Genomic DNA, 17,855 nt, shown 5'->3' with positions numbered 1-17,855 from the left:
GGATGACCAAAGGGCCAGTCCTGTGACTACTGCAGCTACTGGAATATGGGACTGACTTTCCCATCAACATCAGAATGCCACCCCGGGGCACATTTCCCTGCCCTTGCTTTGGACGTTTGTGGTTTGGGGGTGACATTTCTCTGCGGATCACCAAAATTTTCTCGTGGACCACCAGTAGTCTCTGGCCCACCGGTTGGTGACCATGGATTTAACTGATGGTTTTTTTGTTTGAAATTGTGTTGAAAATATTGAAGAATTTTTTTACTTCAGTTTAAAAGCCTGATTCTAGATAGTGAAGACAAAATCTTCCTCAGTCATTTCTTCTTCTTCTTCACCTCCTTTTTTTATATTGCTTGACATTTCCTGGACTTATTTTTTTTCTTTTTGCTTCTGACATCAAATTGATCTCTTCTCTGAAAAGTATCCCAGCAGTTTGAAAAAGATCTCAGCGCAGGAATTTGAAATTAGGCCAAAAGTTATATATAACCTAGGTACCTTCCCCATAACAAATCTATTCTAAGTCAAAGCTGATGACACACTTTTTAAATTTTTTTTTAGTGATCTTCAGTTTTCTGAAGTTGGTAATTATTTTGGCAGCAAGGTGAGCTGGGTTTTACAGGGAACTAGCCAATTCAACAAACACATCAAATGTGATCTGGTTCATACCATTTTTTTTCATCCTAAAGATTGCATCAACAGAAATTCAGGACTGTGTTATTGGGAAGAAAAAGAAATTTATTTGCATTTTTTAATTCAATAAATAATTTACAATATTTACATCACAACACCCCATACAATTTCCACACACATGCAATAAGCTGGAGAGGGAGGCAGTGTATTTGTTAAACGCTTTCCCTGTTTTTATTCAGATTTTCATTCAGAGCCTCTTGGGTCTTCATAGGCTGAATTCACTCAGAAGCCAAAATATGACTGGAGATAATACAAAATAAAGTGCTTTGTTAATAACTAGAGGGTTAAAAAACAATATTCCAACACCTGGGAAATGGTTTTAGAGCTCACTGTAATCAGAGAAATAAGTTGAGGGAAATGGAAGATGACAATTGGTTAAGAAAAACTTCCCAATTTGTTAAATTTTACTCTTTTCAAGAATTTTGATTTATGAAATGCTAAAATGAAATGCCATTTTGATAATAGCCAGTCAACTTGGATTAAAGTCCCCTTCCTCCTGTAGTGACATCATTGGCAGGGGAGTTATAGTTGTAGTTAGCAATATGGTTTAGCAATTTCATATACGGTTTATCCGGTTCCCTAAATGCTACTTTGGCAAAAAAGATTTTTAAAAAATCACACTGCATTTCTTCTGTCACAGCTTGGAAGAAGCTTCAAGAAATAAATGATGGACATTTGGAAAAGCTGGGTGACCTTTGTGTTAATGGATTGTGTTTCAGAACTGAATGGAAATGGGTGCTATCGGTTTATGCAACGATGCATGAATTATGAAGGCAAGCTGATCTTCACTCTTCACAGTCACTCATCCCTGGGATCTACCTACCATCTAGGATTTTTACTCCAAGCCAACTTGCCTGAAATGCCATCTAAATAGGGTCAATGGTGATAAATCCTGGCAACCAAGCACTGTGTGGAGAATATTCACCCCCTCTCTCTCAGTGCCACCAGGCTCTGTAATGAAATGAAAACTATGGCAGCCAACCTGGGACACCTATTGAACTAGTACCGAGTCAGATTTCCTATCTTTCTTCTCCAAATATATTGGGATATCCACCGTAAAATCAAAAAGGCCACGGTAGGAATAATCTGTTTGCACAGAATGTCACCTGTGTTGTGATTTCATTATGGGTGCAATTATATAGTGATGTTTGTGGTGTCCTTCTAGCTTGTTGTGAACACCTACACAAAAGTTGGAGATGGTCCATCTAGACTACAAGTTTGCAATCACTCTCAGAGCAATTGCAGTTGCAACTTTAGAAGGTGGAGGATTGTAAGCATCTTGGTGGAGACAATACAGGAAGTCCTCAACTTACAAAAGTTCATTTAGTGACCGTTCAAAGTTACAACGGCACTGAAAAAAGTGACTTACGACCATTTTTCAGTTACAACCTTTGAAGCCTCCTCATGATCCTGTGATCAACACTCAGCGGCTCGGCAACTGAGCCCCAAGGTTGTGGGATCCCCTTTTGCAACCTCCTGACCAGCAAAGTCAAAGGGGAAGCCAGGTTCCCTTAACAAGCAGGTTAAGAACTTATCAACTGGAGTGATTCACTTAACAACAGTGGCAAGAAAGGCCATAAAATGGGGCAAAGCTCACTTAAAAGATGTCTCCCTTAGCAAAAGAAATTTTGGGCTTCATTGTGGTCGTAGGTCAAGGACTACCTGTCCTGTGGGATGAACCATTCACACGACATTCTGACCTACCATTTAAGTAAGATCACAGCATTCTTTGCTCCTGGTACTTTGGGGCAAAATGTGGGCAGAGAGAGACATCCACCTGGACTTTCTAGACATCTGAAAATGTGGCAAGAGAGCACCCGGTCTCCCCTAGGACCCTCTCTAAGTGGCCCCAATTTGGTTTCCTCAAACTGACACAAAGCAATGGAGAAGACATTCATGTCCACTGATGAACCAATCATGAAGAGAAGTAATAAAAGTATTCCTTTTAATATTTTAGGAAGGAAGCAGGGGAATCCCATCTCTTTGCTCACTCACACTGAACCAACACAACACTCTATGTATCATAACAAGCAAACACCTGCATCCAGTGGCTACACCCTTGTGTTTCTTTGCTGAATGGGTATTGCCCACGGTGAAACTGGGATGAAAATGGCAGTCAGACAATGAACATTGGCCCAATGAACTTGGAATGTTCTTGGTAGAAACAAGTCACTGATTTCTCCAAGAAGCATGTGAAAACAAGGCTTTGTGTATATCTATCTGGATGTCCTTCTGCTGGTGTGATGGACAGATACGGTTCACAATTTGGGAGCAGATTGAGCTCACTTTCAAAGGTTTCCCTAAAACTTGCATGTTGTCAATATACACAGCAAACACACCCACCCAATATGTCCCCAAGAATGGGAATACACCCACTATGGTGTATTCAAAATAGACAGGGATCAGTTTTAGGATGGGAGACTTCTCATCTGGCACCTTGACCTAAACCCAACATAATGATTCAGAGATTCCTTAGCTCAGGTGTTGCCAAAGAAAAACACGGACCTAAAGAAGCTGCATTTTGTAAAACGGTATTTCCAGAATACTGAGGCAGACCTTCCACCTCCACCTTCATCCCTCGAATAAAACAATGGCATTGTTTATGAGGCCTACCCACCTTGTGGGAAATGCGCAGCCCAATTTTTTTGCATAAATTGCCAGTCAATTTGGTGTGAGCTTCCTGACGATAATTGATTTATGATTATGACCTATGACCCAATACTTGTTTTTTATGCAATACGAGCTTTTGCACCAGAGACAAATTCCTTGTGTGTTCAATCACACTCGGCCAATAAAGAATTCTGTTCTATAATACAAGACCTGATTGGTAGAGTAATGCCACCAACTCAGCAGGTAGCCTTCTCAGCAGGGGGAGTGACCGGAGCAACTCATCATGCCCTCTGCAGAAGCAGGAAGGGACAAGTCATTGGAGAAGAAGGTGCAACTGCGGTCTGAAAACCAACACCACTGAAAAAGATGTTCCAGCTCTCCTATGGATTGGCATGGTTTGTTTTCCAAAAATGAAAGACTTGAGGATTATGTAATCCAGAAGATTTGCACCTAGAGCGACACAGACTGGAGTTATACTGGCCTAGTTCCCTAGCTTATTTTCCTAAGTACCAGAACAGGAGTGGACAACGAGTTTGAAAACAGGAGAAGCTTTGTGATTCTCGATCCACGCCCAAGAGTTGGAAAGAAACACAATCGGCTCACATTGCCCATGAAACCAGGTCATCCCACCCACTCCTCCCCGGTTCATCCTCTGCCAAGGTGAAAGGAAGCCATTTTCTATGAAGGAGACCAAAATAGAGTGAGCGAGGAAGGAAATGAGTTTGTAGGGGTGGCGTCTGCCCAGAGGAGGCAAAGGGACAATCAAAACCTTGCAGGTTAGTTCCACGGCACCCACTCAACCAACCAACAGCAGCTGCCAGCAGCTGCCCAAGCCAAACTGGAGAGAGGTGTGCAACAGCAGGCTCCCATGCACAAGGATGCAACTACGCGAGCCCAGTTTTCATGAGTAGGATGCAAAAGCAGGCCCCAAGGTCATGGGACTCGCCTATGTCTGGCCCACTTAGAGAGTCTTTGAACGGTCTTCTGTAATCTCCAAGCACTATATGCCCAGTCCAGGAGCAACAGTTCCGGTTGCCTCTCCAAACACTATTATACAAATGCCGTCGCCAGTGAAAAAAGGCATTCAAGAAAAGTGAGAAGGAAGAGCTCTCCATCATCTGTAGCAACTGGAGGAAGAAGAAACATGGCTGATGGGACCTCTGACAACCCTTCCACATGGAGGAAGATTTTGTTGATAGGAAGATGTTGACAGGAAGATCCAAAGTCGTGTTTTCTAGACGTACCTGGGTCAACACAATCCCCATTTGCTTCAGTTTCACACCTGCCCCAAACCATAACAGCGTTCCTTGGTTTCCCAGCTCAACCAAGTGGGTCTAGACCAGTCTACAAGAAAAGGGATGGACTTTGATTCAAGCAGAGAAATGCCAAGAGCGAAAGAAATAGAGCCATGGAAAGCTCGGAGGTGGCCATACCACCTGACTCCAAGTCTCGTGTCCTTTCAAACAGGTGAAGCTTGTCTTTGTTGGAGTGGAGCATCTTGACGTCTTCAAAAGCATAATAAGCAGCAAGTGTGAAGTTGACGTCGCCGGTTGTCAAGAGATCAAAGACACAGGACTGGAAGTACAAATCCTCAACTGGAAGCTTCTCTTTGCATTTGGCTGTGGCCAATTCATAGGTAAACACCTCCGGTGAAGAAGATGGATTTGAGCCTTTCCGGTGAGGGCGGTTTTCAGTAGCCTTTGGGGTGGGAGGGAAGGCATGGAAATCTAGCTGCTGGTTAAATGGACAACCCCGGAGGCAAAGATAGAGGCCCTGGTTGTCTCCATCCTCCACAGGTTTCACGACCTCCTCTGGCATCCGGACGGCAAAAGTGAGGTAGCGACCGACTTGCCTCACTACGATGGTGGTGCCAATGTACTTGGCCTGGATCTCAATGTGTTGGCCAGAGACCTTCTCTGTGATCTTCAGACTGTTGGCACCATGCTTGTCACCACCATTCTTCGAGCCATCAGCAAAGGCTGCTGGGAGTTCATCCATCTCTGCCTGGTACACTTTTTGATCCACACACTCCTGGAAGCTCTTGAAAATGATAGTGAGCTGGTGGGAATGAAAGGCAAAAGGTTACTGACATTGTCAAGACGATCTAGATCTGTTCATAACCCACCCATGTTTGTTGTACCAGGCCTGAACACTCAATTTCTTTCTTCTGCCAGTTGTCCTAACATATTTTTAATCTTAGCTTAGGGATGTGATCAATGATTTTATGATGCCATTGAACTGTGGGAGGCCAATTTTTTTCCATTTGTTTAGAAATGTTGGATACCTTTAAAGAGCAACCCCTTTTGGTTCTAGAATCCCTCCAAAGTAGGGAAAATTGCTCTTGTTTAAATATTTCAGGGAGGCCTAAAGAGTGAAATGAGAATTCTGGGCCTCTGCAATTTTTCTTAAATCCCCCAAACAAGCAAGTGTTGGACTTCCTTGGATCACAGAAAGATGATGTGGAGGCCTCCAGAACAAGCCAACTCAATTTTGGTGAGAAGTCAAACAAAATAAGCTTTCCCAAAATGTCCACAAGAGGGCAGATTCCCCAAGCCATGCTAGACTATGGGGACATTCCTACCTTGGTGGTGGCCGTTGCCAGGGAACCAGGCAAGACAGGAGTATTGGTGACTTGCACATTCAGGTAGTTGTTGTCAATGAGCGGCCAGGCCCCTTGGATTTTGCATGTCTGGAAGCTGTCCGAAAATGTCCGCAGGTGGGGGTCTCCAAACAGCCCACAGTGGGTGTAGTTGGGGCGCAAGGAGTGTTTGTGGAAGCTACGTTCGTAATGGCAGCTCTCGGGGCTGTCTGAGCGCTCCTGGCTGTCGCCCCGGGACAGCGGCGGGAGGCGAGGCTGGGAGGTGGGCCCATCTTTGGAGCAGTTGTGTTGGGTCATGAGATCATCAATGCCGTGGACTGCAGAGTGGTAGAAGAGGTCTCCCCGGCAGGTGCGAGCCGTGTGGTGGGTGCAGAGGGCATAGGCGCGCAAGGCAGTGCAGAACTCAGGAGCATCCTCAGCGGCTGGGGGCTGCGTCCCTGAAGTTGCGGCTAAAAATTCGGAGTTGCACTTCATGATCTTGCATGGAGACATGGCTAAGAGAGAGAGAGAGAGAGAGAAGAACACACCTGTTGGAAGTGTCCAGTGAGACTTTCTAATCTACCTATACAGATAGTCATCAACTTACAGCAGTTCCAATAAAGGAGAATATTTGTACTCAGGGTTGAAGTGAGGGATTCTTGGTTGGTGTCCGAACTTGGTTGTTTTCTTGCAGACGTTTCATTACCCGAAGTAGGCAACAGCATTAGTGCTACAATACCTAGTTTGGGTCATGAAATGTCTGCAAGGAAACAAGCAAGCTCAGAGAGCACCAAGGAGGCCATAGTTGTCCTCCTCCTCTTCCTCCTCCTCCTCCTCCTCTTCCTCCTCCTCCTCTTCCTCCTCCTCTCTGCACACTTCATTCCCTTCTAGCACTGATGATATTACCTAGTTTGGGTAATGAAATGTCTGCAAGGAAACAAGCAAGCTAAGGACCCTTCATTACAATAATTCATTTAGCGACCATTCAAAGTTACAACAGCACAAAAAATGTGACTTATGGCCATTTTTAACACTTTGGAATGTTAGCAGCATCCCCACAGTCACACGATTTACATTCGGATGCTTGACAACTGATTCATATCTATGACGGTTGCAGCATCCTGGGGTCACGTGATCGATCCCCTTTTGCATCCTTCCGGCAAGCAAGGTCAACGGGGAAGCCAGATTCACTTAACAACCGTGTTACTAGTTTAATAACCGCATGGATTCACTTAACAACGGTGGCAAGAAAGGTCATAAAATGGGGCAAAATTCACCTAACAAATGTCTCACTTAGCCGCGGAAATTTTGGGTTCCATTGTGGTCGTAAGTTGAGGACTCCCTGTATTGAGTTCCTTGCAAAGAAGCCCTGAGGCACCAAGCAAACCAACTTTCTTGGTTAAAGACGCACAATTGCAGCCCTGCATTCTAGACCAGGCTTTAAGAGGAAAAATGGAAAGTCACTAAAATTGTTGGGATTTGCAAGGGAATGCTGGGAAAGACATTATCCTAAAATTCCTGATCGGCTCTTCTTTCTTTAGAGTTAATGAGCTTGCAGGTTTGATATGTAGGAAGTTAGCACCTATCCCTCTCCTAAAAAAATGAAATATCCTAGGAAATATTAAAAAGGCAGAATATTTCCCCTAAAAAGAGAAGTAGAAACTTAGAAGCAGAGGCTCAACCCCCACCTTTGTTAATAGGCAGGCCATTAAGGCCTGGGCCAGAGTATTCTGCCTAACAAAGACCTCTACCCACCTCACCACCTGGCCTGGTCAGTGTCAGCTTTGGAATTCTTATTCATCGCTGCCACATAGCTTGAGAAAGTGGGAAGGTGGTGATTTTTATTGAGTAGTTCTAAGTAGACAAAATAGAATTCTTTTGTTAGTTCAAGGTCAACGAGTGTGGCGCAGGTAAAAAGGAATTTACTTTGGGATTGGTTCATGTGATGTGATGATGAGAGAAAAGGGGATAGTTTGTAGTTTGGGACATTGTGGGAAGTCCGGGAAACTTTTAGTTTCGAAATTCCACAGATGTGCCAGGTGCTATTCTAATAAAGGTACTTTTGAGATTATGCTTGTCTCGGAGTTACTGATTGGAATGGAGGTTCCCTGGAACGCTGACAGTAAGATTGCATCAGCCAGCACTCAGGTGAAGCCCTGTGGTCCAGACAAAGCCTACAAACTTAGCTAAGACCCCTGCCCCTGGGAGTCTGACAGCCAACGGGATACATTTCTTACATAGGAATAGGAAATACTAAGGTGGGGCCCAGCAGAGGGTATAAAACAATTGCACTCGCATCTTGCGCCTTCTTTTCTTCCACACAACAACTTGAAGCGTGTGATTGTTCTTTTCACTTTGGAGCTCCAAGCCAGATGGTCCTGTCCACCATTAAACCATCTTTCCAAACAGCCTCCACGTTTCCAGTGTCTTTTCCCCCACTTGGAACTGAACCCAGAAGGATAATTCTTTCAACAGATAAAATAAAATAAAAATAAAACCACTTGTCTTTTCAAAGAGAGGCAGGGGAGGCGGTAGGTAAAAAAATTGGGAAGAGACCAGGAGGCGCTGCATAAGGCCCATAGAGGGAGGTATCGCTCTACGGATTTGACAGATTTCAACAGAAGGAATGAATCTTATAATATGCTTTGCCGTTTCACTCATCTCTCCATATAAGGCCAAATTTCCAAAGGCAGGTGTCACGCATAAACTCAGCAAGCATATGAGGGAGTATGCCTCGGTTCTACCGAGCGGGAAAGAGATCAAAACACAACCACAACCAAATCCTTTTCTCAGTGTTGCAGACAGTGAAACGCAGGTTGGGAGCCCAGGTTGCGTCAGACTCAACAACTTCTGTTTTCCTGGTTTTCAGGTCTGCTACGCGCGTGCAATTGGGCCGGGTCTACTACAATTCCCAGACCATACCCAGAAACCTTTTCAGCTTGCTACAAAAGATGATTTCTTGGAAGATGGTTTTCCAGCAACAACTAATCATTTGGAGTTGTGTTATTCTTTTATGAGCTTAATAATGCCCGAAAATGCTGTTCTCTCTGCACCAACTGGTCTTCTGCTAAAGCTACCCAACTTAACAGAATAACAAGAGTTGGAAGGGACTTTGCAGTCTTCTAATCCAACCCAACCCCCCCAATTCAAGCAGGAGATCCTATACCATTTCAGGCAAATGTTTATCCCGTCTCTTCTTAAAAAAACCTCCAGTGTTAGAGAATCCACAACTTCTGGAGACAAGTCGTTCCACCAGTTAATTGTAGTAACTGTCAGGAAATTTCTCTTTAGTTCTAGGTTGATTCTCTCTTTGATTACTTTCCATTCATTGCTTCCTTTCTTGTCTTCTGGTACTTTGGAAAATAGGTCGACCCCTCCCCTCTTCCTTGTGGCAGCCCCTTAGACATTGATACACTGCTAGCATGACACCCCTGGTCCTACTTTTCATTAAACTCGACGTATATTTTAGTCTCCAGTCACCTAATCATTTTTGTTGCTCTTCTCTGCACTCTTTCTAGGTCTCAACGTTTTTTTTTAAATATATCATGGCGACCAAAACTGGATGCAACTTCACTAAGATCTTAGATTCAGGGGATAATCCATCTACTGATGAACCAAATAATCAGACAATCTTATGTGCTGGAGTTCAAAAAAAAAAAACTCCATAAAGGTTTCTACTAGACTAGCTCAAAATAATTCAAGGAATGAAACAAGTATAGCAATAGCACTTAGATTTATATACTACTTTACAGTGCTTCACAGCCCTTTCTAAGTGGTTTACAAAGTCAGTGTATTGCTCCAACAGCCAGCAGGCAGCAGAGGTAGACTGCAGTACTGCACTCGTAACCACTGTGCCACCATGGCTCTTCTTCATGGTATGTCTTTAATTCACAGACATGGAACCAAATACAGTTTGCTTCTTCACACAACATGTTTAACCAGGTTGCTTACAAACCAAGCAGTTCCATTTGCATCCACCACCTGCTAAGTTGGCTTTTCAGCCTTGGGTTTTTTTTGGGGGTGGTGTGACTCCAGCCCACTCCGTTTGTGATTCAAAGGGCTGGATAAACTCAGAGAATGTGCTGATGAGATAAGCATGTTAAGCACGTTGTGCGATTCTATCCTTAGAAACCATAATTGGACTAGAATTCACTTTGAGAGCCGGGATCATCTCCCTTCCTTCCCTAACTTCCTGGGAGCCCCTCCACCCCTTATTCAGCCAAGATTTGGACACGGAGCAACGCTGAGCTTTTTCTGGCCGAGAGCCTGTGCAGCTGTTGGATTACGTTCTGTATCTTTTCCTAGCACAAATGCTCTTGTGACTAAGGCATTTTGGCCAAGAGAGCAGGAAGCAAAGTTCACATTGCTTGCAGGAAAGATGTTGAGACTCTAGAAAGAGTGCAGAGAAGAGGGACAAGGATGATTAGGGGACTGGAGGCTAAAATATGTAAAGAACAGTTGCTGGAGTTGGGTGTGTCTAGTTTAATGAAAAGAAGGACTAGGGATGACCTGATAGCAGTGTTCCAATATCTCAGGGGCTGCCCCAAAGAAGAGGGAGTCAAGCTATTCTCCAAAGCACCAGAAGGCAGGACAAGAAACAATGGATGGAAACTAATCAAGGAGAGAAGCAAGCTAGAACTAAGGAGACATTTCCTGACAGTTAGAACAATTAACAAGTGGAACAACTTGTCTCCAGAAGTTGTGAATGCTGCAGCACTGAAAGTTTTTAAGAAGAGTTTGGACAACCTTTTGTCTGAAATGGTATTGGGTTTCCTGCCTGAGCAAGAGTTTGGACTAGAACTCTGTTCTTCTGTTATTTGGGCAAGGATTCAGGGGGAAAGGAGCATGAAAGCCAAAGAGTAAGGCAAGGAAATCTCTGATGACAACTGACTTGTCACAGTTCGACAAGACAAATCTTAGCCCTGGGAACAAAAACCAGAAGTTAAGACAGGCTGGGGAGCAGTTTAGAATTACCACTGCAAGGAACAGTATCTAGCTGTCCTCGATCAGGCTTGGAAAAAAACACTAAGCAGGATCAGACCTGATTATGTCAAATGAAATGGTTAGTACTGCTATGTACAGGTAATTCCTATAAGTATTTGTATAGGGCATTCATGTTTTAAAAATAGATATTTATTATCAATGGGCAGGTAATTCCTATAAGTATTTGTATAGGGCATTCATTTTTTTAAAATAAATATTTATTATGTTTTATCAATGGGAATAAAATACAAAACAGAAAAAAAAACCAGAAAAAAACATACATCCAACAGTAACAACAACAAAAAGAAAAAATGTTTACAAAAAAGAGGAAAAACAATAATAATGACCAAACATCCAACATTAAACATGAAAAAAGTCCATCCTGACTGGATGCTGAAAAATTTTAAAAACAGTAAATCCTGATAAATTATCTTCCCCTTACATAACGGGTCTGCAAATAGTTATAAACTATTTAAACCATGTAAATTCTTCTTAAATAGTTATCACATGGCTCTTATTATATTGCTTTAGCATTTTTTTTTCCAACTCTTTTGGGGTTGTTAATAAATCCGAAAGTTTTATTTGGAGCATCCCGTCCTGCGATCAGGCTGGAAAAAACACCCTGCAACTTCCATCCCTAGCAACTGAGCTACCCCCCCTTCTCCCCAACCCCGCCCCCCCCAAAATCCTAGCCAAAATACTTCTGACAGCAGGCAGTGCTGGCAGAGCTCTGGAAGAACACTCATTTGAACAGTAGCCAAGAAATCTCTTGTTTGTTCAATTCCGCATAATCCATTTTCCATCGACTCAGAAATGCATTTGGGTTCCAGCCACGGATGACTTAGCATAGGCTGCTTTGTGTCTGCTGCTTGGAGAAGTAACACAAAATGTGTGTGTGTGTGTGTGTGTGGAGGGGAGAAATATTCAGGAGGTGGGGGAGGCAAAGTCTGCCCTGGGCCCAGAGTTTCCCCAAATAATTGTCTCTTATTTGCAAGCAATGTGAAAGTGTTTATATACAGGATGCAATTTTGCACACAAACGCCAATTAAAAACGAAACTGATACGGAACACGATGTTGTGGGGGGGGGGGGGAATCTTGAGCATTTCAATTCTTATTCGATTTTATCCCTTTAAAAGCAGCCAGATTCTCGTCCTTTTGGTTGATCCGACAATCTGCTCGCGTTGGCATCAAATGTGCCTCTAATTGAATGAGCCTCTCCATTCACAGGCAACGGACGTTCGTTTGTTTAGACACCTACTCTCGCAGCGAGAGAAAAAAAATCATATTACAGCTTTGTAGATTTTTGTGTGTGTCAATCACAGTCACCGTACATTGGGTGGATGATCTGTGCTGAGATTTGCAAGCTGGCTAAGCAGTTTGCCTGGGGGAGGGGTCTGGAGTGGGGGTGGCCAGGGAATAACCGCCAGCAAAGCCAGACGAAATGATGCAGCCAAAATAAGAGGAAGCCAAGAAAAGCTACACAGGCATCCTCAGGGCGCAATGCACAGGCAAGTCACAGAATTTAGGTAGAGCTTCTCAATCCTCCAGGTCATGGTTGTCCCCAAAAGTGCTTTTTTTTTTTCCAGGAGGCAACTGGACTTTCTTGTTTTTTTCTTTTGAAGACATTTTGCTTCTCATCCAAAGAAGCTTCTTCAGCTCTGACAGGATAGTGGGGAATGGAAGGATTTATATTAGTTGCAGACAGCTGGTCATTTGCATCGTTTTAGAGGGTTGTTGAAGCACTTGGAGGTTTATCTGTGTCCTCAGGGTCACCTGATAGTGCAAATGGTTCTTAGAGTCTGCAATTTTTTTCCTCTGGAAATCCATTCCTACTCCCACACCAAAAGAGGAAAATATTACAGGAACCAGGAGCATTACTCAGGTGACCTTGAGGAGATAGATAAACCTCCAAGCGCTTCAACGACCCTCTAAAAGGATGCAAATGACCAGCTGTCTGCAAGGAATATAAATCCTTCCACTCCCCACTATCCTGTCAGAGCTGAAGAAGCTCCTTGGATGAGAAGTGAAACATCTTCAACAGAAAAACAAGAAAGTCCAGTTGCCTCCTGAAAAAAGCATCTTTGGGTAACAGAATTCATGTATTCTGAGTGCAGAATATTCCCTGGATCACAGAGTATCCGTAATCTTCCTTTCACAAAAACTAAGACATCCTTGACATATGTCAACATTGGTATCCACTAAGACGATGGGTGTTGCGCAATCAACATATATAGAGGGCGGGGCCTCAACCATACAACTGCAGCCACCATCTGGATTTTTTTTGACCCACCCATATCCAGATATTTCTGCATTCCACTAGTCCCATTTCTTCTCTATTTACAGATGAGAAAGTGTTAACCCACTGCATGCCTGCCTCCAAATCTTTGACTACACATCCCAGTGTCTACAGCAAGGGTGGGTAAGAACGAGGGATGCTGGAAGAAGTTAGCTGCAACATTTGAGGCTTGTATGCTAAGTGCCCAATGCCGAAACAGCACATTTGCAGCTAAGCTGTGAATTTCCTTTGCCCCCCAAAGCATCATGGCCACCAGGCTTTGCCCCCCCAGACCTGGCTGAGTTCACCCCATGGGTAAGTCCAGGCAGATATGTGGTACTTTCTATTACAACCAGCCCATTTCTTCAAAGGCAGAACATAATTTGTTTAGCAGCACGTTATGGCAACAGTGCAAATTAGTTTTGCAGCAAGTTGTACCAGAACTGTGGCTTATCTCTGATAAACTTGGGGAGTTTTACAGCCTGAATCCACCCCTCTTTGTGTGTTGCCGGAGAGGTGTCATCACACCTGGATTTGAAATTTGACATGTATTTATTTATTCAGTCAATTATCAACAGCATAAAGTAGTAACAAGGGAGATAAAAGACAGCAATTACAACCAGGATCTACAGGGAGATGTGGGTGCAATTATAGATTAGCAACTGCAAAATAAATCAAATATGGTATATACTCTACGCACCCATATTATATAATACTACATGTATTTGCCTAACACAAATAAAACTAAACTTTAAAAAACACTGTATGTCCTGTAAAATGATTAGGAAATAACTAAGCAAAAGATTGATTAAAAATAAGGGTGCTTAATTGTTTAGCCAGTTTTTCCTTATTATCATTGCACAAGCAGCACAAAATTCTGCTACTGCACGAATGGTGGCTGGATTTCAGTCCTGGAGAAGATGGCGCACGTAGAAATTATCTGATCTGCCTAAGTATCACCTGCCTTTGAATAGGGAGCCCACCTCTCTCACTCACTCTGGCCACTCTAGGCTTTTTAGAGGCCTTTCATCCCCTGGCTCTTTGACCTGGGAATAGCAGCCCACTTTAGATTAACAGAGTTGGGAGGGACCTTGTAGGTCATCTGGTCCCATCTCCTGCCCAAGAAGGAGGCTGTACACGGCCAAAGAAGAACTGAACATCCCGTCCCTCTGGCAGCGCAAAAGGTGGGCGGGAGGGCAGAGCAGGTCCTGCAAAACTGATCCGAAGAACGAAGGGAGAATTGCAAGCGGAGGCAAAGGGCCCTGAAACAGCAGCTCTGAAAAACTGGGGACAATGGAAGAAGTGTCTATGGAGGTTCTTGGTCACCCAAGTCCTGGTTTGTCCCAAAAGTGCTTTTTTTTTTTTTCCCCAAGAGACAAATGGACTTTATTGTTTTCTCTTTGAAAACGTTTCACTTCTCACTCAAGAAGCTCCTTCAGCTCAGAGCACCTTTGGAGACAACGGAAGCTGACCGGCTGGGGTCTCTAGCAAAGGAAGAAGAGGAAAAAGGCCCATAAAAGGTCAAGGTTCCCCTCGCATATATACGTGCTAGTCATTTCCGGCTCTAGGGGGCGGTGCTCATCTCCGTTTCAAAGCCAAAGAGCCAGTGCTGTCCAAAGACGTCTCCGTGGCCACATGTCTCCGTGGTCATGTGGCCGGCATGACTAAATGGCAAAGGCGCATGGAACGTGGTTACTTTCCCACCAAAATGGTCCCTATTTTTCTACTTGCAATTTTTTACGTGCTTTCGAACTGCTAGATTGGCAGAAGCGGTGATACGTAACGGGAGCTCACTCCGTTACGCGGCGCCAGGGATTCGAACCGCCGACCTTTCTGATCGACAAGCTCAGCGTCTTAGCCCCCGAGCCCCTGTCATGAAAAACAAAGCAGACCCCTTTTGAAAGGCGGTAGGAGGGGCACCATGCAGAAGCCTGAATTAATAAGCCAGTTGAAAAGTTTTGCAGGCACGGCATACAAAACAGGATTCTGCATTAATAAATCGACGACAGAAGGGAAGGGGGAGAAAACTTCATACAGGGGCCAACGGTTGAGTCAAAGCACCAATGGAACCGCTCAATTCTCCATCCAATTTTCAGGGCCAGAAATTGGATTGGACAACTTTTTTTTTCAAATTTCTCTCGGGGGGAAAGAAAAATCCTTCAACCACTTCTCGATGACCTTCAGCGCTAGGAGTTTCCGCCACTCCTCCCGCCTTGGAGTCTTTTTTTAACGGAAGAACAGAGCACTGCGGGAGGGACTGTGCAAGGAGAGTGACAACATGCATGTGCTCTCCTAATTAAATAAGAGCGAGAGTGTAAGATTTTGCCAAGAAAAGAGAAGACAGTATAGATCGTTCTCAACTTACAACAGTTCATTCAAAGTTACAACGGCACTGAAAAAAGCGACTTACGACTGTTTTTCACATTTACGACCGTTGCAGCATCCCCGTGGTCATGTGATCAAACTTCAGACACTTGTCAACTGATTCCTATTTATGACGGTTGCAGAGTAGTGCCCTGGGGGGGGGGGTCATGTGATCCCCTTTTGTGACCTTCTGACAAGCAAAGTCCACGGGGAAGGCAGATTCGCTTAACAACGTTACTAACTTAACAACTGCATTGGTTCATTTAACTACTGGGTCAAGAAAGGTCATAAAATGGGACAAAGTTCATTTAACAACTGTCTCGCTTAGCAACAGAACTGTTTGGGGTCAATTGTGCTTGGAAGGTGAGGATTTCCCGTAAGTGATTAACCAACAGAATAGTGTTTGCTATTCTTCTTCTATTACTCTCCTCCTTTTTTACACTTCTTCTCCTTCCATTCTTCTCCTTCTCCTTCTATTCTTCTCCTTCTCCTTCTTTCTATTCTCCTCCTTCTCCTCTCCTCTCTATTCTCCTCCTTTCTATTCTTCTTCTTCTCCTTCCCCTTCTTTCTATTCTCCTCCTTCTCCTCTCCTCTCTATTCTCCTCCTCCTTTCTATTCTTCTTCTCTTTCTCCTCCTTCTCCTTCTTTCTATTCTCCTCCTTCTCCTTCTATTCTCCCCTCCTCCTCCTCTTCTTCCTCCTCCTCCTCTTTTTCTCTTCTGTTGACATTTTGCAAAATCTGACTTTCCCTCGTGTAGGGCGACCCATTTCCAAAACCACAGAGTTGCCAGGCATGAGGGTCTCCTCTTGAGCTGGAGAAGGGGTAAAGGGGTTTCTTTTCCCATCTGCCATCCAGGACACAACTTGACATAGCAAAACTGGATTGGGAGAACGGCATTCGCACAGGGTAACCCACAGTCTTTGGAGAGAAGGGCTGCTAACAAGCCACATGATAAATGTGGGTCTTGAAAAACTATCTTTCCCTCTACCGTAGACCCAGACAAGGCTCTCCCTCAGGGACCCACACGTAGGTCATTCCTCCCCCCCCACCCTCTGCAAGGCTCTACTCGCCCCACACCAATGCCCAAAGGCTAAAAGAAACATGGAAAGCAGTTGAAATCAGAAGACAGATATCCCAGAAAGTTTAACGCATGTTCTAAATGCCTGGCAAATCATTCTTTTTTTCTTTTTTTCCAAATGGAAAAAAATCCAAATGGATTTGGACTGCTCCGATTTTGTGGTTTTTCCAAGCAGCTTTTGATTCCCCATCGAAGGAAGCGTCATGTAGAGATCCAGACATTCACAGGAACGGAATTCACAAACTGGGTTTGAGAATTCACAAACCTGGTTCGGGTTTTGCAATAAACTTGGCCCACGTATTCCAGTCCTCCATTTCCATCATTTGTACATTTTAGTGATGTAATTCCTGGGAGCAGGGTCACAAAACATGGGAGGGCTCCAAACCAAAGAGAATGGAATATAAGGGACAAATATGAGATGATATGAATGTATGAGTATAAAACAGTGGTCGCCAACCAGTGGGCCAGGGACCACTGATGGTCCACGAGAAAATTTTGGTGGTCCACACAGAGAAATGTCACCCCCAAAGCAATTAATCCAGGCTGTGTGGGAACTCAAGGCTGCGCCACCCACATGGCCTGCGGGAACACAAGTCTTGCGTTGCTTGCATTGCGAACATGAGGTAGTGGGGGGAGGGGGGAAAGGGCGGAGAGGGGGAACTTGCCCCACTCGCCCCACATGCCTGGCCTGGCCACCGGGCTGCTTCTTTCCGCTTCTTTCTTGGCTGCATGAATGGAAAGCAGCAAAAGTCTTTCTTTCTCTCCCCCAAACTCTACCAGAAATGAGTCTTTGGGACTCTGCAAAGCATCCTGCTCCAAGAGGCTGCACCATTCTGGCAGAGTTTGGGAGAGAGAAAGAAAGTCTTCTGCTGCTTCTGCTGCTTTCCTTGCATGAAGCCAAAAATATCTCTCCCCCCCGCTCCCCAAGAACAGAGCTGGAGACGGTATCCTGCAATCCCAAATAAAGAATGATCAATCGGTAGGAAAATGGGGTGGGGAATTTTCCTGCAGACTTTTGGGGGGGGGGGATTTTCCCAGGGTCTCTGGTCCGCAGGATTTAAAATTATGAGTTTGGTGATCCCTGAGGTCCAAAAGGTTGGTGACCCTGGTATAAAAGATGGTTGTAAATATGTATATAACTATAGATAAATGTTAACTAGAAATAATATGCAGCCAGCACTTATACTAATAATATAAGGAGAAAAAGGAAATGAACTGTTATGCGTATCGCTATACTATAGCTTGTATGGCCAAAATGGTGGCCAAGAAAGTCACA

At 44.1% G+C, this 17,855-nt stretch overlaps 1 protein-coding gene across 2 annotated transcripts in view; it reads right to left on the bottom strand.

The window, feature by feature from the left end:
* Window positions 1-539: 539 nt before the first annotated feature.
* Window positions 540-17,855, bottom strand: part of RGMA (repulsive guidance molecule BMP co-receptor a) — a 32,027-nt gene continuing 14,711 nt past the window's right edge. Inside the window, exons 2-4 of one of the 2 annotated variants that reach the window (XR_015750803.1) lie at window positions 5,882-6,393; window positions 2,468-5,358; window positions 540-2,390 (exon numbers count right to left, since the gene is read on the bottom strand). Coding sequence is in view for 1 of the 2 variants with exons in the window: in XM_087972816.1 (XP_087828942.1) it covers window positions 4,645-5,358; window positions 5,882-6,393 (1,226 nt within the window). In the remaining variant the exon portion in view is untranslated. Of the gene's footprint in view, window positions 5,359-5,881; window positions 6,394-17,855 lie in introns of both variants that reach the window. The other variant, XM_087972816.1, reaches the window with a different exon arrangement.

This window comes from Notechis scutatus, chromosome 11, assembly GCF_049901735.1.
Source record: "Notechis scutatus isolate UNSWTSFEM ecotype Mainland chromosome 11, rNotScu1.2, whole genome shotgun sequence".
In the NCBI taxonomy this organism is placed as follows: domain Eukaryota; kingdom Metazoa; phylum Chordata; class Lepidosauria; order Squamata; family Elapidae; genus Notechis; species Notechis scutatus.
This window is presented reverse-complemented; position numbering and strand designations above follow the sequence as displayed.